Genomic DNA, 22,624 nt, shown 5'->3' with positions numbered 1-22,624 from the left:
ACCGTAACAATCAACCGTAAAGAACTTTCCAGCAAACACACTAACAACTTCAAAACACGAAAGTTTTCCCTTAATTACAATTTGATTTGTATATTCTGTAAATTGTTACAAATAATTTCTTTAAGAATTCTCATTAACATTAATTTGATAAATTTAGATGAATTTATGAAAATTGGTTTTAAAAAACAAGCAATTAAAATTTGGTGATTGGCGAACTTAAGTGATGATTCAAGTTCTGTTATCAACTGTCGGCTTTAAAACTTTTCTGCTTCATTTATATCTCTGCTCACACTGCAGCTCATTTGCGCGCTACCGTTAGAGGAATTTTACTCCCAGAAATCGCTGCCACTATCACTTTTCTTTGTGCGTTCCACACCGCCGCCACCGCCACCGCCAACGGACATGTGAACCGCACTGCTAGAGGAAGAACTGATACCTGACACCTCTTCGATAGCGGGCATTGGCAGCGAGCTCACTTTAACACTGCCCATTGGTTCGTACTCTTCATCGACTTCCTCTTCGGCCTCTTCCTCCTCTTCCACCGCAGCGACCAGTTCTTCCAATTCTATCTCCTCATCGACAGCCTCGACCATGCTAGCGATTTCGAGCGATGACTCGCTCACCACTTCCTTTAGGTTATCATCTACGCATATGGAGAAGGTTGTTGAGGATATTGTTGGCGCCAGAACGTTGATTTCCGTCGCTGAACTTGTAATATTATAGTGCTGCGGCCTTGATGCTGGTACTGATCTTTCCACCGGCATATTTCGTGCCTCCACATCAGAGCAGGCAAATGTATTCAATGCGTCCTCAGCGCGTCCATTAGATTTCGGTGTTTCCACGCTTTTTGTGGTTTTTGTTCGGCGCTCCTTTCGTTCCATTTTATTCTGCTTGTATTTTCGAAACGTGCTAGGGTCCTCGTTGGTCAGGGATGAAATTTTGCCACCTTTTTTAGTTTTTGGACTCATTACATGTTGCTTTTGTTGAATATTTTGCTGAATTCTGTGTTTTGGTTTACTTTTCTCTTTTTCTAATAGAACGACGCGTGAATGCGGCAGCTCTTCTTGCATTACGCATGTTGGGGTGTCGGTGAACAAGCGTTGCATTCGCTCCATAGTTTCCATCAAGTTCACTGTGGCCTCCACTGGATTGGTGGAGTCAGTGGTTTCACCACGACCGATCTTTTTATCACGACCTCCTACTTTAGCTCTTGCACTTCCTCCCTTTTTGGCGCTACGTGTACTACTAAGTGTGTCCGTTGCCTCCTCCTCGACACATATATTGCTTTTGCAGCTATTTTTGCTGTGATCACTTGCACTTTGACTGTCCTGAATGTCATTATTGAAGTTAGATGTGTGCGCTGCAGGTTCCAGGTGTTGCAGAAGCCCATCCGGTGTCCGCTCGTCGGTATGTCGGTTTGCTCCCTTCGCAGCAACAGCAGCTGTGACAACAGTAGATACCGAAGTAATTTTGGCAGTTACTGTTGGCATAGTTGCTGCTGGCGCTGTTGGCATTGGTTTTGCAACAAACGTTCTTGAGGCTGCGGCAGCTGCGCTGGTAGTTGGTTTACTTGTGAGTTGGTTGATTGTTGGTATGCTTGCCTGTGGAGTATTTGGAAGAACTGCATAGGCTCTATGGAGCGGAGCTCCATTGCTTCTGGCACTCGCTGTATTGGTGTTGTTGTTGAAATTGCTGTGTTCTGTAGGTGGCTCAGTTATCAGAAGCCTTGTAGGATTTTCATTCCATTGAGATAAGTGCGCATTGCTCGATATCAAATTACTCTGGGATTCGCAAGTACCGAAATTCCGATTGTAATAGTAAGGCTCAAAACCAAGAGGTTTGAATTCTTCATCGTCACTACCCATTTTGCCATACTGTCGATCACCTTTAAACAGTTTTGTTTTCGCCTCCAAAATTGCATTGCGATACTGATTTGGACTTTTATTTTCCTGGTCAGTTAAATCTATCAGCGAATCTTTTGATTGGACCGTTTTATTGCGGCTTTTAGTTTTCACCTCCCGCCGTTCGTTTTCAGCTCGCAATGTGGAAGATGTTCGAATATCTTTTAAAGTCTTGCGATAGCTGTCGGCAACTTTTGACACATCCTTTTTATTGCTCTCGGAAAGACTGGATACTACTTCGCGCATAGTTTCGGCCTGCAACCGCTGTCGGTCCAGATAATTTCGAAAATTCAATTCCAGTTTATTGCTTTCATTCTCAAGCTCTTGAATGCGCATCCTATAGAAAGTAAATTGATTGTAGTTGTAAGTTCATGTCAATTTCAAAGTATTGCTTACTTAGCTTCATAAACGATTTGGTCCACAGTTCGCTCTTGCTGCACAATGCTTTGAGCCATCTTCTGCAGTTGCTTCTGTGTATTCACAACATCCTTTAACAAGGGATCTCGGGCTCGTGTGTCGGAAACAGTAATTTCTTGCATGTTGTTGGAGCACTGAGGACCGCTTGGATTCATTTTGGGTTCCTTAAAAAAATTTACGGAAAATTAAAAAAAAATGTACAGTGAATTAAAAAAAATGTACGGTGAATTATAAAAAAACATGTACGGTATACTAAAAAAAAAATGAAGGCGAATTATAAAAAATAATTTACGGTCAATTTAAAAAAAAATTTACGGTAAATAAAAAAAAATTTACGGTAAATTAAAAAAAAACGGTCAATTTAAAAAAAAATTTACGGTAAATAAAAAAAAATTTACGGTAAATTAAAAAAAAATTTACGGAAAATTAAAAAAAAATTTACGGTAAATTAATCAAAAAAAAAATTTACGGTAAATTAATAAAAAAAAGGTTACGGTAAATTAACAAAAAAAAACAAACATTCGTATAATTTCGAATCGCTTAATATAGTAATACCATTTCTCTAACAACTCTGCGCACGATCTCATCCGTCATATCTGTTTTTGCATTAGCATCCGCTGCATCTTCTTTTTCTGCTTCAGTGGTGGGTAAGTTATTGGCTTCATGCTTGTGTACATCTTGAATTTTCTGCAGAAGTTCCGCATGTCGGCTCTCGAACTCTTTCAATTGCTGTCCAATACTCTCGTTGAGCATTCGCGCTTCATTGGAATAGTCATATTGTGGAAGACGAGAAACGTGCTGTTGGCGGAAGAAAACTAATTTAATATCCGTACAATGGAAGTCTTACTTAAAAACCTTTACCTCCATTAATTTTTCCTTGTATTGTATTTTGAGCACTTCTTTTTGATGTCGTAGTTTCTGATCGGATTCCTTTCTCAGCAGCTCGCGCTGCTTATTTAGCGCTTTCTTTAGTGATACTTCTATCTGCAATTATGCTTTAAATATGTCGTTGTTGTACAAAATAACAAATATTTACTCTGTCTAAAAACTTCTGTCCGTTTTTCGTATGGCGCATCTCATGTACCCAATCGGTGTAGGATTTTTCTGCTGTGAGCTTCTTATTCTCGGCACAGTTCGGCCTTCCATAGGAAAGGTCTACCTGCACTGCGGCTTGCGAAAGCACTGGCTTCGGTGGCAATATATGTTGCAATTGACTTTGTTTCTCATTGCTGGCAATCAGCTCTCTCGAAACCGATCTGAAACTTTCGACGCACTTGGTAAACTGTGTCGCCAATGCGTCGACCGCTGAGACAACTGCGCCCACTTGCTTGTTTTTGCGCTTTGTGTGCGTCATATGCTTCAGTTGACTTGTTACTCGCTCTAGGCTGTGGTTTAACTTGTCGTAGCGACGAATCCTCACGCTTTTCGCAAGACGTGTGGTCGGCAAGCTGCCGCGTTTATACCGCAAGTCGTTTAGTTGCTCAGACATTTCCTTTACTTTGGAGGAAAGTATCACTAGATATTTGTTGAGGTATCTTATGTTGGCGCTCGGAATCTCATTTTTCACATAACTTGTTTTTATTGAGTCGTCTGGCAGCTGTCGACGCTCCGGTTCATGAGTTGTATTGTTCTTTTCGACAGTTTGCGTTCCTTCAGTTACAGTGCCAGGTTTTATAGAGGCAATTCTCTTCGCGAATTCCTCCTTCTGTCTCAATAAATACCGGATGAGCACCATCAACAGTGAAATATTTTTATTGTGTTCATATTTTCTAATAATGCTATTTTTAAATGGAGTCTCTTGAGGTGCTTTACTAAATATGGCTTCTAAAATTTCTTTGATCTCATCACCGCTGAACCGGAAATGCGGCGAGCTCTCAAAGTCAGGAAGTGTGTTTCGAAATGGGACCTCAGTGCAAAATACTGACAAAGAAAAATGACAGTTTTGTGCATAGAGAAATTCAGCAACGAGAGTGTTGAGCGCCAACACTAATGGCGAAAGTGTCAGACGCTGCGCGGAACCACCGGTGGTGGTTGTTGTAGTTTGTGCCAAAATTTGACGTCCTGAAATTATACAATAATTTTATTCCATATTTCTTATGTTTTTGTAACGTATTTTCCCATCACTGATGCAACTACCTCGACACTGCATTGCCGACAAAAATATTATCGATAAAGACTGCTGCTATGGCAACGTCATAAATGAAGGCTTAGAAATGTAAACAAAATAATTTATGAATGAAATCCCATTGCGTATTGGTAGAAATACATGTGTAACACAATCTCTTTCCAATTCATTCATTTGTGAACCGCTTTAATGACCTCAGCCCCTTTATCGACGAGGAAGACACTCACCTAATGCAGTTTTGTTGAAGTTTGATATGAGATCTGTTCGCAACTTTGCTTGTAACGAACGCGCCACATCGTCGCGCTCCATCCAGTCACGGAAATGTTTTTCGAACTCCTTAACTGGTAGTTTAGATAAATCAGTGAGGTTGGCTCTCATATCCATGTCCGCATTAGCCATGTTGGTAGAATTCAACACGAAAAGCTTTCTTTTACCTTCATAAACTTCAATTTTTCTTCGTCTTTTTCAAAAGTTTCTTAATTCTTTACCTTTCACAATGTCGAAAACTCACTGTCACTTGTTTGGAATTTTGTTTGTCCACTACAACACAATTTGAATTTTTACTGGGCGCAGTGTACAATATATTTGTGCAACAACCCCCTTAAACACTGATAAGCATTCATGCGTAACGACAAATGTCAGTACAAATATAAAATTATTTTGAACGCGAAGTATGTTCAGTGCTAACTTTATGTAAAAATTACCCAACTCACAATTCAAATACAAAGTTGGTGTAAGCAACGACTTTATATTAAGCAAATACATAAGAGAAAACTGAACTTTCTTTTCTAATTATAGTGTATGATAAGTGACACAAATTGCAGAAAGATATAAATAGAAAATTGTACAAACTTTACTTCAATTCCATTTATTCTCCCTTTAGTTGGAAAAAATGTTATTTAGAGAAATAAATCAAATATATTTATTAATATTTTAATATCATTGTATTTTTTTAAGGGTAATATGGTTGGGGATTAAAATTTATAATCTACTTAAAATAGTTTTGATATTATTTTTTTCCTCGGTCCCCATATAGTAGTTTAAGATTTACAACCAGTAGTCTCTGGAATACAATTCTGTAAAATTGCTGCAACCCTGCGACGGATAGCCATATGTTTACGTATCAAATTCATTTGTCAATACCTGATGATTCGGTATAAAAATACAAGAAAGCAAATATAAAAACAAAATAGAGAAAAATTTGTCTAGCGAAGAAATTGTGAAATATTTGTATTGTCATTCAACTTGCATCAGGTTAAGAGAAATATCGTTTTCATTTACAATAAACTACTAAATATTTGCGAGGTCATGTCCCACATAGACAATGTCATCATTCAGGTAAGAGCCCGACTACAGCTGTTGGGCATTAAATTGTGGGAAGAACCATATTATTTCTCCGATATTGGCAGTATAGAATCGGAAATCGATGTGAGTTTACTTTAAAAAATAAAAAATATTTTTTGTAAAATGTTCTCAAAATTCAGTGCCTCGCACAAGATTTTAGCACAAATTTGAGTATCAGTCTATCAAATTGTAAATTAGCACTAACAGAGCTGCAAGATGGTGCTTTACGAAAGTTGGCTGCACGAAAAGAGTTCAACGAGACCGGTAAGACATCGAACACTATTTTATTAAGACCTAGTTTAATATTTGGCTGCGTGTAGGTCTCGCTACGTTCAGCGTTAGGCGCATCAACAACCAAGAAGGTACGCAAAATATGCTAGAAGTTAAATGCGATTTAAATGCGTTGGGGAAGGACTTGCAAGGTAGTATTGCCGAAAAACTACAATTGAATGACCCGAATCGGGTCAAGTGCATATCCGCCGGGAAAATTATTGATCCAGATAAAACACTCAATGCACAGGGTAATTTTTCATTTCGAATCAAATGTCACAGCTAATAAAATTGTAATATCTAAATTTGTAGGCCTGAAAAATAATCAACAGCTTATGGTTATTATCAGTGAGCTTGATCGTGATGAAACAAATTCCAAAGAAGCCATGTATGATCGCATACGAAAAATTAAAATGGATGTCGAAGCAATAGTAGACTCAAAGCGGCAGTTGTTTGAGGTACGTATAAGGTTTAACTATCCATAAGCCTAATTAAATAAAATGTTTGTGATAGATGGAGGACCAAGATGGCAATCCTGTATTCCTGCCTCCAAATGAGAATCGTGCACTCTTGATGGCGATGGGTTTCTGTGAAAAGGCGCGGGCCGCTATAAAAAGACAGCATTACGATGAAGCTTTGATTCTTCTGCTCGAAGCTGATGAGAAATTTACTACCTGCAATTCTGGATTTCTCGAGTCGGTAGACAACTATGCCCTAGTAAATCTAGACATTGTTTGGTGTTATTTATGTCTCAAGGTATGTTGCAATAACGAATAAAAAAGAATTGAATAAACGCAAAGCTTCCATCACATTTTTAGAACGTAACGCAATTGCCCGACGCGCAACGACGTTTAGACATTTGCGAGAAAAGTTTTCGTCGCAGCTACGGTGAGAATATGAACCGCCTAATTGCGCTCAAAGGTAATGCATGTCCAGAGCGGGCACTTCTGATGCGCCTACACCTGCTGCAGGGTGTGGTGCTTTTCCACCAGAATAGACGTGATGAGGCCTACGAACGGTTAGAGATAGCTGGCCGTGAATTGCGCGAATTGAAAGTGGACGACAGCGCTGTGGAAGCACTGGTTGAAATGGGTTATGAACCGTTTGAAGCGCGTTTGGGTTTGCGTGCGTGTGGTGGCAATTTAGAACAGGCTGTCAATTTCATACATGATCGCAGGGAGAAGAAACGCGACGCGCGTGAACGTTCGCATAAAGAGCGTAAAGTAAGTTCAAAGTTATCGCGGAAAAACAGCGACAAAGACTGGGTGAATCCGCGCAGTGTCTGCACACTAATGGAAATGGGTTTTTCACATGATCTTGTTGTTGCGGCGCTGAGAAAGTCTAATAATGATTTGCAGAAAGCGGTAAATGACTATATTATGAAATTAATGTGTAAAATATTAAAGATTATGCCATTTTACAGCTGGATTTGTTGCAAACCAGTAGTGACGAGCTCTTGAAAAACTTACCAAAAAAAGAAAATGCTGATACCGACTTATTAGAACAGGTACATGAGTTATTTTACATTTACAAGGTTATTTTACGTTTACAAGGTTTCTGAATATAATTATCCTTTCAGCTAAAGCAACTTGGTTTTAACGAAGACATGGTACGCGTTGCTCTTGAGACAACCTCAAACAATATGGAGAATGCACTCGATTTTCTTGTTAAAATATTTGGAAACGAAGAGGAGCTTGTGAAACAGTTGGAGCGCATAACTGAAGCAGGTAAAATCGTCATCGCCGGTGATGATACGCCTTCAACATCAAGCGGCATTGGTTCGCTTGTAAATACGGCTTTGGGAAAAGTGAAGGACGAAATGGAATCCCTCAAGGCATATGAACGTTTCAATGAAGATCTCACATCGAATGAGCAGGACTACCTCGATTTGCCACTACTGCAGGAGGAGCAAATTTTAGCTGAATATAAACGCTTTTTAGAACAATGATTAATAATTTTGCCAATACCACCCAATTTATTGTACGCGTATAAATTGATTTATATGAGTGGGATTTGTATATTTTACCATAAGAATAATACAATAAATATGACAACTGTAATATGCTGTTTAGTAGTCTTCAAAGTAAAGTAATTATTATTAGCTATCTTCGATTCGCCATTTAACTGCTCGCCATCTTTGCGCGCTGCTCTCTTGTCAAAAAAAATTACATGTAAAAGCAACAACAAAGTTATCGAGTGAGTTCATACAGAGGAACATGCGGATCCCCGTGTCCACGACAGTCGGATCTACGTAACCGGAACAGATCCGGATTTTTATCCGGCCAAGGACAGGCAACTCGACAGAATACTGCCGCTACAACAACAACTACAATGTTTGTATCACCTAAAACTAATAGAGATAGATATAGAGTTATATATATATGTAAGTATATGTAAATGATCCGGATGACAAACCAGTTGAAATCCGAGTGACTGTTTGTCTGTTCGTCCGTGCAAGCGATAACCATTTAAAATTTGGTGTTGTAGATGGGCGTAGTCGGACCACTGGTACGCCCACAAAACACCATTATTCGAAAATCTATAAACTGCTATAACTATGCCCCAAATTATTAATTATTGTTGTGGTAAGGGGTACCTATAGTTTGAAAATCTTTCAAAAAGTAGGCGTGGCCTCGCCCGCCAATAGGTTTAATGTACATATCTCCCGAACGACTTAAGCTAAAGCAACCAGGTGTGCCACCTGATAACCAAAAATTGTCAAAATCGGATTACAACTATTCAAGCCCCCAGAGACCGAAATGTGAATCTAGTTCCTATAGCGAACTTTTTATCGAAAATATCGATCAATCTGTGAGATATATAATTGAAATTCGGAAAAAAATCTGTCCTGTTAATATTATGCCCTTATCTCAAATATAGATAGAACCGGATCAATACTTCATTTAGCCTTATATAAAGATTTTCGAACTTCCAGTTGATCGTTGGAAGTTGTAAAAATATGATATGTTCGTTTGCATCCGAACTCGAATGAAATCCGATGAAATCACGTAACGTAAGGCCAGGTCGCGGTTGAATTGCTTAGGACTATCAGTTTTGTTTGGTCGCCTCGGATAAGTCGGCCACCAGTATAGCAACACTTGTCAGCACTCCTGATCAATTTAATATAACCTTAACATGTATAACATACATCTATAATGTGGTGTGATTTCCGTTGTTGTTATTAGCACCAGGCACCATTCACCAAAAAATTTGGAGGAACGTTGCTGAGTGGAGAGACCTCTGCCGTATTAAAGTACGGTTATATAAACCCGACTACTGCGGACGGATGGAGTTAAGCCTTACTAGCGCCAACAGCCATTTTCCCAACATCCGTTAATGCAGCATTGAGTTAACGATATTACTTATACTGAAACCACAGCGTCATCATCAATCAAAGCAAAAAACATCTGCAAGATATACAGTTATCGAATTGGGGACACTCATAATTGACAACCCAACTTTGTTGCACCCTACTATCTTTACACTAACTCTACAAACATTGTTTTACCAATTAAAACAAAACCAACAACAGCCATACACCAACCATTTCTCACGCGTTTAGAATGTCAACGACTAATACATCGAATGTCAAGGGTATGTAGAATCTCCCTTCTTCAACACTTACATCCAAACTAACACCTACTCCCAAGCTAGATATTTCCCGAATATCAGGAGTCTCCTATATGGTGGTAATAAAGTCGAAAAAAAGCTGTGAGGTGTAAAACAAGTCTTTTGACGATCGAAATGGAAAAAAGATCTCGTATCAGTATAGAAGCCACAAAATATAATGTATCACTAATGGTTTTAATTCACATCGTTCAAATCCCGGATGGGCTCAATCAAAATCGTCCTTACGTTTATACCGTCGTGGTTACTCAAAACCTGTCCGAGACCACCTTCCACTATCGTTCTTTAACTTCTCATACGCCGTTGATTACACTAATATGACAACAATTACTATTTCAATGGAGTTTTAAAGGTCTATTATCTTCTTGTGATCTTTTTATCAAAATGAACAAGCAAGATTTTTCTAAATCGTATAAATGTCAGGCTAAGCGTGGAACAATAAATATTTCGACCATTAACCACTCTAGGCGTTGCCTTGTTTTTTTGGCGCTGAGCAAAGAGCTCCTCATCAGCAACAAAATCTTCAAATAAACCTCGATCTAGTGGAAACGCATGAAACCCTGTTCACTAAATACAAAGCAATAAGCCATGCATATAATCTCAGTCAGCGGGAAAGAATAAGCTCTTTAGGATGGATTCAAGCTACTTTATAACGAATCGATAGTCATCGCTCTCTTAACAACCAGCGCGACTTACTACATGGCGTCTTTACACAATTAAAACTTCAATATCAGTAAAGCGCCTCAATATTTTTAACTTCTCACAATTTATTTACCATTTTTTTCAGAAAAGCTAAAGTTCACTTCCACAACTTTCAAAATACTTGAAAATTAAAAAATAATAACAGTCAATGTGCCTACCAGCTATAGTATGTATGTATGTGTGTGTGTGTGTATGTAATTATTAGAAGAATTAAATTTGAAATAACAAAATTTAGATCTGTTATCAGAAGGCATTAGCCAACAGCAATTTAGATAGCATAGTCCACCGGCAACCAAGTGTGTCTACTGGGAACTGCATCGAAACGTGTCTTGCCTGCTGAGTTATAGCTCAACGCGAATGTTTAATGTCTTCGGTCGACTGTCACCGATGCGCTTGTCTTCATGTTTTCTTCGCTTCATCTTAATGTACAAGTATAAAATTGAACTTTTTTGCACAAGACTTTTTAATTTTAATTCAAAATTTATTTATTTTTTACGCTTTCTCGAAATTCTCCACACATATGTATGTATAAATATATGCCCTCGTACAATTGCCAGGAGTAAAGTGCACCGCTGCCATAAAGATCTTGTCAGCATGCGCGTGGAGAAGAATTTAAATTGTTGCATAAGACAAACGCGAGTTTCAGTGATTCCCCAGGGATAAAGTGCACAGATTAGCCAGTGTAGAGTTGTAGATTTGCAAAACACGAAAATTACACGGTTCTTAGCTGATGCCTTGATGCGTGTATTCTTGTGAACGTAAAAAATATTGTAAAATAACTGAGTAAATTAATTAGCACGCTGCCATAGAAGTTTGCGGCTGAAATTGCATAGGTGACGCAGCATCATTCCGAGTTCCTATAATTACAAGCGAGGGCGGCAACAATTTTGCCACTTTGTCGAGACATGCAATTCGAAATAATACAATATTTCCGATATCGATAGGCACCAATTAATTGGTGAAACATGCGGAAATGTGCCTCGAAACATTACATTAAACACATAAAAGACACACATTTATATAATATTTTTGTGTAATTTGCGAAACACAAATAATTTTGTATATAAATTTCTGTCTATTTCTCAGCTACTAATTTAAGAATTACGCAATATGTATTTAAATAAAAAAAGTTAGTTAATGACACAACAATTTTGTAATTTGACACAAAAGTTTTTACTTTTTTATTTAATTTGATTTTTTAATTGCCCAAACCCAGAAGTTTATCAATATTTGCAATTTATGTTTTGTTTTTTAATCATTTTAATTTTTTTTGTTGCTTTTTAGTTTTTTCTGCTGAAACTTATTATTTTCTAATTATGATGTTTTCCCATTTTCATTTTCCATTTGTTAATGGCTTTGATTTTCGCACTCAGCCAAGTATGAAGTTCATTTCCACATAGAATTATTCTAGGCAAAACTAAAAATAAATAAAAATATTAATAAAAAAATCGAAAAAGAATACTGGCTGTTGTCGAATACATTTGATTTGTGTCGCGTTGTGTGTGCGCACACAAAAGTCGTGGTTAGTTGTGGTCGGCTTTAATGTTTGGGCAGCGACTTCGACTCTCAGGTGCGTTTGATTGAAACAAGTGTTTTCGAAAATCTATAAAAGTTTGCAATTACTTTTAATAAACTTCGATCTAAGAGACAAATACACTATGTCACATTATTAGGCAAACATGTGTTTATTTTAATAACAGCTCTGAAATGTTATAACGAACCGGGATTCTAAAACTAAAACAAAATATATACACTTAAAAACACGTGTATTTTGTTGTTTCAAGTTCAACAATTGCAATTTCCAGTTGATTTTAGTAACATAAATGCTGAAATTGATTTGTGGACTCGTATGTTAACTTCCATAGAGACAATTTTTAAGATACGGCAGAAAATATGTTTCTTTTATTAAAAGCAAGTAGATATATTTCGGAAAATCTGGAAAGTCCAACTATTATCAGGCGCAGAAAGAAATGTTATACTATGAACGTGACCACTAGAAGAACTTCGTTTCACATCTCCAATGTGTGTATTGAATAATAATTTTTTTAATTTAAATTAATTTTTAGATCATTGTGGTAGAACGCTACCGCCATACTAATATCATCAATACATTAAAAGGACTGCTATTAACATAGTTTGCCACCCATGCCGAGCGTTACTCCAAGAATAATTCGTAACCTAAAAACAGCAACAACAAGGAATGGCGAATTGATTTTTTTTTCTATCTCAAAAGCTCAGTTCGTTTTCCATACAACTGATGTTGAAGTCAGTCCAAGAATGTGGTGTTAGATCAAGCTAATAAATAGATTTAAATAAATTGATTAGAAAATTTATTATAAACTACTGTAATGTTGTAAATATCGCAGTACGTCTCGAGTCAAATGGTTGAAATTAAAGTTGCTTTAACTCAGCGAACTTGTACACCGTGTTCTACAATCCCTTAGTTCTGTTATGAAACAGCAAAGAACTTGTAAAATACGGTCGAAGCAAGTGAAACAACACTTATGCAATTAACTCATGAAACCTCTTATGATATTGAAACTAGAGAGAGGAAAAGATAAAGAGAGAGAGAGGGAAAGATCGCCTCTAGTAATTCTTAATCGTATTCATTGCTTCATTAAAAAATTGTATGTTCCACAAGTTTACCTAGAGCCGACATGCGAAGTGAAGCTGCTTAATTAGATACCTTGTTTGGGCATCGGAACGGATTCGGTTGCAGTGGGTTGTCTGGCAGCTTCGTCACGGATTCTTCAACAACTTAGCTTAGGTTATTGTTATCGTAGAAGTTACATATGCTCATTCAGATTTTTAATCACCGCGGCAATGTGGTAAAAATGACGGCAGCGGCCCGTATTGTCAATAAGACAAACCAGCATGTCTACTCTAAGTTGATTTTTGGTAAAATTTATCTATAGAGCTAATATCAAATAATATATTTACGACTTCAATAGGGATCTGTAAAAAAGTTGAGTTCGCCTTGACCTTTGATAAAGATCATAATGAAGGTATCCATTCAAGGAAAACTCAAATATCAAGAACGACAAACATACATAGGTAGATTATTCCTTAAGCAACGTTCACACCCAACTCGCAATCATTTCTTGCAGATACAAACTCTTAGCAAAAATGTCCCTCTAAATATATACCAGTTTCTAAGCTTTCATTTTATTGTTTCATTTCCTTAATGTCAGTGATGAAGTATTAACTTTAATTTAAAGAACTTCCAATTGAAATTATTAAGTATGCTCCAAAGGTCTCCAATTAACTTATCAGCTTAACCAACAACTATAAAACACAATGAAAGATCGTGCCGGCTTAACGTCGGTTTGTCGACAATATTGACACAGCACACACATTACGAAAGGTGCATATGTACAATAAATGTCGTTTGCATTCGGCTAATCGGAGATGTGTTGCCTACCACAGGCATCTTTCCGACCAGCATGTAAGCCATTCAAGGTGGAGTCGCTGCATTCGAATGCCGGCAAATTCGAAAACGCGCCAAACATATTTGCAAGACAACAAACAGGTCTTCACCCACCGCCTACCCTCAACCGCCAACCGCCAACCGCCAACTACCGACAGCTGTCTAGAATAGCAGCAGCAGCAGTAGCAGTAACTGCAACAACAAAGTGAGCAAGAATAGACAAAAGCACAACTGTGATAATGATGATCACCACCGGCGATGATCAGCAGCGATCGATCGATCTGAATGTGACGAACAACAAGCGACGGGGAGGAGCGGCGAATACCGGCGACTAAAACTAGGCAGAGCAGCGCACGAATGGGCGCTGTGCTGTGTGGTGCTGCGGTGCTGCGTTGCTGGCTAAGTCGAGTTGATGATTTTTCAACCGCGCAAGCGGAGCTCAGTTCAACTACGGCAACTTGTGACGGTGGACGTGCGAAGCGGAAGAAGTATCGAAAAGCTTAGTAAAGCGCGCGTTCTTCTACAAATATATTTAAACTTAACAAACAAGCTTGTTAGCAAATTTGTATTTTTCTGAGTTTCGAGTAAATTTAGTAAAGCGAACTTTTGAAATTTAATAGAAGAGTGTGGAAATATCGAAAATCGGTCGCAAGTAAATTTTGCCAAATATTCGAGCTAATTCACAACAGCATAAAAGTAAATTCTACAAATAAAAAATCCGTAAAAGGCTTTGCTTTCTGTGGCCACCATACGTTGATTCAGTGGAGTGGCGTAGCGTGTGAAACTTTGAACGCCGAAAAGTGGCGGAAAGGCAAGTGCAACTGTCATAGTTATTGACTTCAAGATTGGACTCCAGTGCAGCAACTACAAAAACATAATACCAACAAATACAAAAAAGTAAAATTAAAAAAAGTTACACAACGTTCAAGCGAGAATCTGAAAAAACAAAAAACGGAAAGCAAAACAAACGGAAAAAGCGTGTAAATTAGAGTGTTCAATTGTTAGTGAATTCATGGTGTGCGAAAACGCGATTTTACAAAAATCCCATAAAAATATTTACACACATAGTGAAGAGTGTAAATAGTGTAACGCGTTATTTTCTATAATTTTTTCCGAGTTGTTTTTGTTGATTCTTTCGGTAAGTGTTTTTATTGGAATATTTAAATATTTTAAGTGCAATTTCTGACCGTTATTTCCAATTTGAAGTCGATATTTTTAGCGCTTTCGTCATTTTCTACTTGCATTCGCTTTATTATTGCCATTATTTTCATTTTTGTAGTGATTTTGTTTCGAACACTACTCACACGTATTTTGTAACGCATCACACGTTCGTAAATGATAAGTGCGAATAGTATCAGCACAGTATTACAAAGTGCTCAAACTTCAATTTTACTAATGTCTCTTTTTCTACAAAAATATATTAAAATCGATTTTTAAATTTAATATAATTTTTTTTTTCTACAGTTTTAATTTTTTTTACCATCCACCAGAATATCATAACAGTTTCACAAACACTGCTGTGTTCTAACTACTTTTCGTTTTGAAATAAAATTAAAAAAGTGCATGTTTCTTCACTGTCATAGATTTTGAGTTATGTCAATATTTTTTAAGCATGCTACATATATGTGTTTTTTATTCAGCTGCAAGAGTTTGCTTAAGACATGCATATGTTTTTATGACATTTTAGGTTATGTTATTTTGTAAAGGTAAACTTAGATGATTTTGTATTAATAATAAAAAAGTGTGCAAACATTCTTCTTCCGCTTCATGATAATTAAAGTACTAACGAAATTGATACATTCCAAAATTAATTTGTTTATATTTCTATTTCTATTTCTATTTTTGTTAAACCAAAACGCGAATTTGAGGAATAATTTATTTAAAAATCCAGCACTTTGTTTTCATTAGTATAACTTATGTTTATCATAAACGCTTACGAGTAAATGAACACGATTTTAATTATTATATCACGGTTGCGCATAACGAACCGTGGCACTGTGCCGCTTTCGGTCGGCAGCGCGTCGCACGCATAGAAAAAGTGAAACCGGATTTGTTGTTAATTTAGCTATTCAATATTAAACAAAAAGAGAAATAAGCGGAACAACCCAGCGCTCCCGCCACCTCCCGCTGTCGTCCGTCTCGATTTTCAGCTTTTCACTGCACTTCCTCACATCGCACTTGCCATTAACACCTGCCCCCGTCGCCGATTCTCTCTTCACCGTTGCCTTTCATGTGATAGTTACTGGCAGAGACGCGCGCTGCAGTGGCCGATCGCCCGACTGCGACAATTAAGGGTTCTGCGCTTTCAAATCTCTGTTTATTAAATGTTTTTATTTACTTATAGCCAGCTACTGTTTTTCTCCACTTTTGTTGTGGCTTTTTTTTTGCTTCAATTTTTACAACAGGCATTTTAAATTATTTTGCATTATCTATTGTGCTATAATTGTTATTGCTTTTGTTGCAATAATGACAGTGATTACGCCTGTGTGTGTGTATGTGTGTACTTCATTTTCTATTTTCATATAATAATTTGTAGTAAAACAGTCATGAATCGTTGTTAACGGACAAACGGTAGTCTACAAAACAAATGACACTTGGCAGTGCCACAAAACACATGTCGATCGGTAAATTATTGTTTCGCGCGACGATGCGACGAGCATCACAAACAGCACATATTGTGTCGCCCGAGTTGCAGATGGATTCATAAAACATATTGATTAACAGACATTTCATATTTATATGCTTCCATGTGTTCTCTGATACCCACTATTGATGGGTGGTTAGTTGTTGATCTCCTTGTATCGAACGTTAAAAATGTCAAATGATCTATTCTATAGGGTACATCTAAACTTTATTCTTCGCATTGCTCTTTCAGCGAGAAATGGAAGTTCTTCCAATCGTTAGACTGTCACAACTAAAACCGCCTCTGTTGACACATTTTATACTGCGTTTTCAATTTTGTTCTGGTGCTTCGTCTAGTTTAGTGTTAAGAATTACAAGATGTCACCTAAAGATGCATATAGGTGTTCTGATGTTCAAATATTATAAAAGAATAAAGTTGTGATCATTGAATAAAGAAATATCACTATAACAGCAAGAAACCAAAATCAAAAGGAATATGAAATTTTTAACGAGATTTTCACTGCTGCCAATAGATGGCTCACTGTATTAATATACGACAAATTTGTTTAATTATACGCAATATAATGATTATAAAATCATGCTAAGAAAAATAAAGGAATTCAAAACTGATTTGTGCATCTGATAATAGCGCTTCTAAATATTGCTGCGTATGAATTCGGTATTTAATTTTAAGCAGCTAATGTGATTTCGAAAATGATTTTGTTGAATAACTAATTTAAGATCAGCTAATGCAGTATATTAATTAATCGCAATTAAACCTTCAAAGTAGCGAAAAAAATTGCTAACGACAGGTAAATCGTCTGAACGCCGCGGCATCAAGGTGCTTTAAGAAGCTTATATAAAAAATAAATGCGCAACAGAATTTAAATGATTTATAAAAGAAGCGAGCACACAGCGGTTCAACAGCGCAAAACTCGATAAAAAATAACCAGTTTGATATTGCATTTAAAATGTAGTATTATTTGGAAATTATTAATGTCTTTGCATTCAATATTATTAGAAATTTATATAATCAACAAGCGTCGAAATCGGAGAGTGTTGATGACTTGATGTTTTGTGTAGAACTCGTATGTTCTCTATAGGTTCAGATTTTGTACACATATACATACACATATTTATTATTGCAGCCTGTTTTTAATAAAATATTATTTAGTCAATTTAATAAAATTTCCAGCTTCCAAATAAACATTATTGATATCAATTTTATGTGCTGGAATATTTTTTGTTTGTTGCTGACGCTCAAATAATATTTCAAAAGCTTCTTATGCTAAATTCCTAGCCTGTATACAACAGTAACTTCTATTAAAATTCCGCAAGATATATAGTGCGTACAAATTCATTTACATTGTAGATAAGAACTATAGACCTCCGAAGTTTCAAAATTAACTCCAAAGGCACGTTCCTCTTGACCATGTATATCGAGTCTATTTATTTACAACTTATTTTGTAATTTTTTTTTTAGTGTGTCTTCACGTCGTACGAGTATATATATTTTTTTTTGTTTTCGAATATTTCGTTCTGACTAACCCATAAACTTTTACTCAAATCAATAATCTTGCGCAATATGTTAATTAGCACTAAGTCGTGGCATCGTTTTTTATGCCAAGTCAGGTTTTCTGAATATTTTCGTTATTTCCGCAAGTTAAACGCTGTGTTTTGTTGCAGAAAACTTTGAAGTCAGCAAGCATTTCAAGTAATTTAAATAACACTTAAGTGTAGAAGTTTGAAACAAAAGAAGGTTCAAGTTAAATACGTATAATAATATTAATAATGTAGAAAAATAGAGTAAAGATCACAAGGAAAAAATACAAATGCTTATTTCCGAAGCGATAAATTTAAGAAATGAAATGTCAAGATTTCTTAGTGCCACTTACAAAAATGCAGTTTAAAGAGAGGGCAGATATAAAAAAGAGTACCGTTATTACGCTTTTAAGAATTTGCTCATAGTAGTAAAAAGAAGACTGTTTTACAGATCCGTTAGCGGTATAGTGGATTTATTTTGGTCTTGCTGTTCTCCAGTTTATGGTAGATGGATATTGCTATACTGTACTCGTATACTGTATTAATGAAAATTGATTTATAAATATAGGAATATGTATACCACAAAATTTTATTGAGACTTCAATAACTTCAAAACTGTGTTTAATTCATCAAAACTTTGAGAGCGGCAAATCGAACAAACTGAAACTACCTGTAATAAATTATAATTATAATATAACTATATACATATGTATATATTATTTATTTTTCTTCCAGCCTTAATCGCTGCAAATCTGAAATTATTTTCACCATTGGAAAATGAAGCGTTAAAACATAAACCATTCAACATAATTGCCAATATGTATACATATATACCATATGTAGCTAAGCAGCTATTCTGTGCAATCTTTAATGAAATTCCAGCAATAAAGAAGTATAAACGTCATGGCACCTTATCATTTGAGAGCTTAGCCCGATTTATTATCTCAGCTCTTCACTTGAGTTATGCGGTCTACCTTTACATACCGCTTTGTTAACACAATTGCGTATACAAATATATAAGACCTTCGATAGCTCAGTTGGTAGAGCGGTGGACTGTAGAGTGTATGAAAAACGTTGTAGAAATCCATAGGTCGCTGGTTCAAATCCGGCTCGAAGGATTGGGGAACACATTTTTAACAAAACTTTTTAATATTCATTAATTTTATGTGTCCGTTTTATGGGATTTTAAATTAATATATATATTATTTTATTTTATTCAAGTATCAGTGTCTAAGCATAAAAATGTATCAGTATTACGACTCGAAAAAATGTGTTTGAACATATAATACACATAAATAATTAACTCCTTGTGATGTGTACTGATCGTTATTCGACACATTTTTCTTATAAATTCAATACAATTATTATATTTTCTTAAGCTCCTTCTATTATTCAGATACTTGAGATTCCAGCGAAAGGTAAACAATTTGCTCTACTCATATATGTTATACATATGTGAATATATGCCGCTTGTTGCCGCAATATGACACCCAATTTGTGTCGCCCTTCAACTTCGCATTTATTGTAAGGTATATACAGACAAAAGCAAATATTGCACTCCACAAATACATTAAATAAATAACTGCCGGCATTTACAGACCTAAAGAATGTAGGCAAATATCGAGCAAAAGTATTCAGTGTTGATTATTTTATTTATGGAAAAACGTGCGCTTCTTTGTTTTTGTAAATGGGAGCACTATATTCTTGCGAAAGGCAGTAACACCTGTTGAATGGTATGAATTCTCGAGCAATCAATCAAGTCACACACACGGCAAGACAAGTGGCTAAGCGGCAAAGCAGCCGAACTGCCGATAAGAGAGCCGCTCTGAGTGCGATTTGACCGATTTGTCGGTTAAAGGCCACTACTAGCCAGTGGAAAGTGAATTTGACTTTTGCTTTTGTTTTTGTTTTCATTTTCGGTTTTTGCTTTTTGTGCTATTTTCACGCTTTGTTTTCATTACAATTTCAACCCGCGCCTTTCTTATTATGTCTTTCTTTCTTTTCCCCACAATTCTTCGTCACAACGCCGTTCGGAGTTTGTTGATCGGGAGGAGTGGGAGAGAGAGGTTGCGAATATTTGCCGCTTCGACTCGAACGCTTCCGCATGCTAATTTTTCTGCGTGTTCGCAATTTTTATACTCTTGCAACATTTTGCTACAGAGTATAATAGTTTTGTTCAACTAACGGTTGTTTGTATCACCTAATGCTAATCGAGATAGTTATATATATAATATATATAAATGAGCAGGATGACGAGACTAGTTGAAATAAGGGTGTCTGTTTGTTCGTCTTCCGTCCATCAGTGCAAGCTGTAACTTGAGTAAAAATTTAGATATTTTGATGAAACTTGGTTCACATGTTTCTTGGTAATCGGACTGCTGCCACGCCCACAAAAATGCCATTAATTGGAAAATTATAAGGTGCCATAACTAAGCATTTAATTAAGATATAAAACTCTTATTTGGTACCGATGACGGAAGTGGCTAGGGCTGCCTATATGCTAAAAATATTGAAAAATTAGGCGTGGCCTCGCCCTCTAAAGGGTTTAATATACATATCTCCTAAGTTCCAGCTTAAATGACCAAATTCGCTCAGGCAGAATCTCTTAAGCACCCCTACCAACAGTGCTCAAATGAATAAAATCAGATGAAAGCCCTGCCCATTCCCCATATAACGGTACTGCTAAAAACTACTTAAAGCGCGATAAATCGATAACTAAATACGCCAAAAACATTAAATTTATGGTATAAAAGGACTTTATAGGAGCCGTGGTAAAAATGGAAGATGGGCGTGGCATCGCAAACTTTTAGGTGAAATCACAATTTTAAACTCGTCTGAATGTCAAAAATGGTTTGAATCGGGTCTATACGGGAAGTATTAGTATTAGCCTCCATGTACCTAATAGAACGAACTTCCGGGTGACTGTATTCCGCATATATTGAGTATAGTGAGTTATCTCAATGAAAATAAGAGATCGTATTTCACTCTTAATAGTGTATCATTGTACCTATAATGGATCAAATTGGCTAAATCTTGACCTAGCCCACATATAACTAATATCAGGATTTTCGAACATTCGTCTGACTTTACTCCTTATGATTGGTGATGGTTTGTGAGGTACCTTAATGAAACCCTGAAGAGCATTTTATTGGCCTTGGCATGTTAGTAGTATGTGGTATTGGGAAAAATTTATAAATTCGGGCCAATACTACCCCCAACTCCCATATACTACTTGTAATGATTTTCGCTAACAAGTTTTATGCCGGTCAGTGAGTATTATTTGCATATAAAATTGCTTCAAAATACGTTCTCGAGTATACCTGAGCAATGTCAAAATTAATGCAATCAACGCGTTCTTTTCTCTATTCTTATTATACCACATAAAAATATTTCCGTCATATTTTTAATATAATATAAAGCTAAGTATTGCTATATTTTATTGTAGTCCGCGGCAGCAAAAATTATATTATATTACGTTAATGATCATCAATGTAAGTCAAAACGATACCAAATTTGATTGTCATCCTTTCTCGATTAAATCGAATATGGATGTTTAATTCTTTCGCAACAATTATTAATATAAAGTTTTGCCAACATCTAAAGGTTTTCCCCGTCTTTGACCCTTGCAAGTTGCAAGAGTATAAAATGTTCGGTTACACCCGAACTTAGCTTTCCCTTACTTGTTATTTGTTGTGCTTCTATATTCGGTTGTGTTGTGGATTTTGATTTTATTTCGAATTGCTATTTGGTTTTTTTCTGCTTGTTTGATGTTATTTAAATAAGCATGCATGTACATATTTACGTATTTATGGTCATTATTAACAGTTGAACATATTTACATATGCACATACGAACACATGCGCACATAAATGTTGAGCTACTTATATCTGTGATTAAAATAAGAAATAGATATGTAACAAATACTGTACATTGTTGCAACCATTAATGGAGTAATAGTATTAATTTGCACAGTAAAAATAGAGATTTATTTAATAGAAAAATATTGGCCACCACTTGCCACTATAAAATAATTCAACACTGCTGAGCTTATAAACTACTTAGTATACCCGGAAAAATTTTTAACCACAGGTTTTGTGACATAAATTTAAATTTTTGCACACGTCCTTTTCTCTCCAAGAAGCTGCTCATTTGCTGATATCGGACCGCTATAGCATATAGCTGCCACACAAACTCGATCGATCAAAATGAAATGCTTCTAAAGAAAAGTTTTTTATTTGACAAGATATCTATACGTAATTTGGCATGGATTATTTTCCAAAGCAACTCTACAATATTGGAACATATGCATTGTTAAAATCGGACTATGTCCGCTTACGTTTTCAGATTTAGTGACAAATATAGTTGTTGAATTTTTTATCAAAGAATCATTTAGGGCGAGTTCATATTTATCAGTGTTTATTGTGACCATTCTTTATCCTCTGTTAAATCATCGTGATATCTTTTGTGTTAATGCAAATCTCCAGCAATCATCATGTTGATAATTATTGGATTTTTTACATACGTTTACTGTGTTGTAGCTATTTTCCTACCTGACTTTGTGTTTAAGGTTAATTAGCAGCATTTTGATTTAATACCCTGGCGAAAAGAAATTAACAATATTGTTTATATTATATACCGAAAAGTTAC

At 36.2% G+C, this 22,624-nt stretch overlaps 3 protein-coding genes and 1 non-coding gene across 5 annotated transcripts in view; 3 read left to right on the top strand and 1 right to left on the bottom strand.

Moving 5' to 3' along the window:
* Positions 1-63: 63 nt before the first annotated feature.
* On the bottom strand, positions 64-5,116 carry unc (uncoordinated). Its single transcript, XM_014247089.3, has 6 exons — positions 4,671-5,116; positions 3,355-4,379; positions 3,180-3,302; positions 2,874-3,116; positions 2,298-2,482; positions 64-2,238 (listed from the first exon to the last, which is right to left on the bottom strand). Exons 1-6 carry the CDS (start codon positions 4,840-4,842, stop codon positions 327-329), a joined length of 3,660 nt encoding a protein of 1,219 aa, XP_014102564.2. The 5' UTR covers positions 4,843-5,116; the 3' UTR covers positions 64-326.
* Positions 5,117-5,592: 476 nt separating this feature from the next.
* On the top strand, positions 5,593-8,106 carry LOC106626935 (NEDD8 ultimate buster 1). 2 transcript variants are annotated; one of them, XM_070109769.1, is made up of 8 exons: positions 5,593-5,781; positions 5,928-6,051; positions 6,108-6,308; positions 6,370-6,515; positions 6,571-6,813; positions 6,876-7,421; positions 7,481-7,564; positions 7,637-8,106. In XM_070109769.1, the coding sequence occupies exons 1-8, from the start codon at positions 5,752-5,754 to the stop codon at positions 8,003-8,005; spliced, it is 1,743 nt and encodes a 580-aa protein (XP_069965870.1). In that variant the 5' UTR covers positions 5,593-5,751; the 3' UTR covers positions 8,006-8,106. The 2 variants fall into 2 exon arrangements, with proteins under 2 accessions (XP_069965870.1, XP_014102311.1); XM_014246836.3 differs by having other exon boundaries at positions 5,593-5,871.
* Positions 8,107-14,246: 6,140 nt separating this feature from the next.
* The window catches only part of ldd (lipid droplet defective), a 32,113-nt gene continuing 23,735 nt past the window's right edge, over positions 14,247-22,624 (top strand). The window contains exon 1 of the mRNA XM_014247019.3: positions 14,247-14,951. The gene's annotated coding sequence lies outside the window, so the exon portion shown is untranslated. The remainder of the gene's footprint in view (positions 14,952-22,624) is intronic.
* Positions 19,000-19,095, top strand: TRNAY-GUA (transfer RNA tyrosine (anticodon GUA)). The gene is made up of 2 exons: positions 19,000-19,036; positions 19,060-19,095. It is a non-coding gene; the product is annotated as a tRNA-Tyr (tRNA).

Source organism: Bactrocera oleae, chromosome 5, assembly GCF_042242935.1.
Source record: "Bactrocera oleae isolate idBacOlea1 chromosome 5, idBacOlea1, whole genome shotgun sequence".
Taxonomy (NCBI): domain Eukaryota; kingdom Metazoa; phylum Arthropoda; class Insecta; order Diptera; family Tephritidae; genus Bactrocera; species Bactrocera oleae.
This window is presented reverse-complemented; position numbering and strand designations above follow the sequence as displayed.

Excerpts from the sequence above, each read along its gene's own strand:
- unc (XM_014247089.3), bottom strand. The coding sequence starts at position 4,842 with ATGGCTAATGCGGACATGGATATGAGAGCCAACCTCACTGATTTATCT. Across the intron at positions 4,380-4,670 it reads CTTCAACAAAACTGCATTAG|GACGTCAAATTTTGGCACAA; the intron begins GTGAGTGTCTTC and ends GTATAATTTCAG. Across the intron at positions 2,483-2,873 it reads GCAGAGTTGTTAGAGAAATG|GAACCCAAAATGAATCCAAG; the intron begins GTATTACTATAT and ends AATTTTTTTAAG.
- LOC106626935 (XM_014246836.3), top strand. The coding sequence starts at position 5,752 with ATGTCCCACATAGACAATGTCATCATTCAGGTAAGAGCCCGACTACAG. Across the intron at positions 5,872-5,927 it reads GTATAGAATCGGAAATCGAT|TGCCTCGCACAAGATTTTAG; the intron begins GTGAGTTTACTT and ends CTCAAAATTCAG. Across the intron at positions 7,565-7,636 it reads ATACCGACTTATTAGAACAG|CTAAAGCAACTTGGTTTTAA; the intron begins GTACATGAGTTA and ends TTATCCTTTCAG.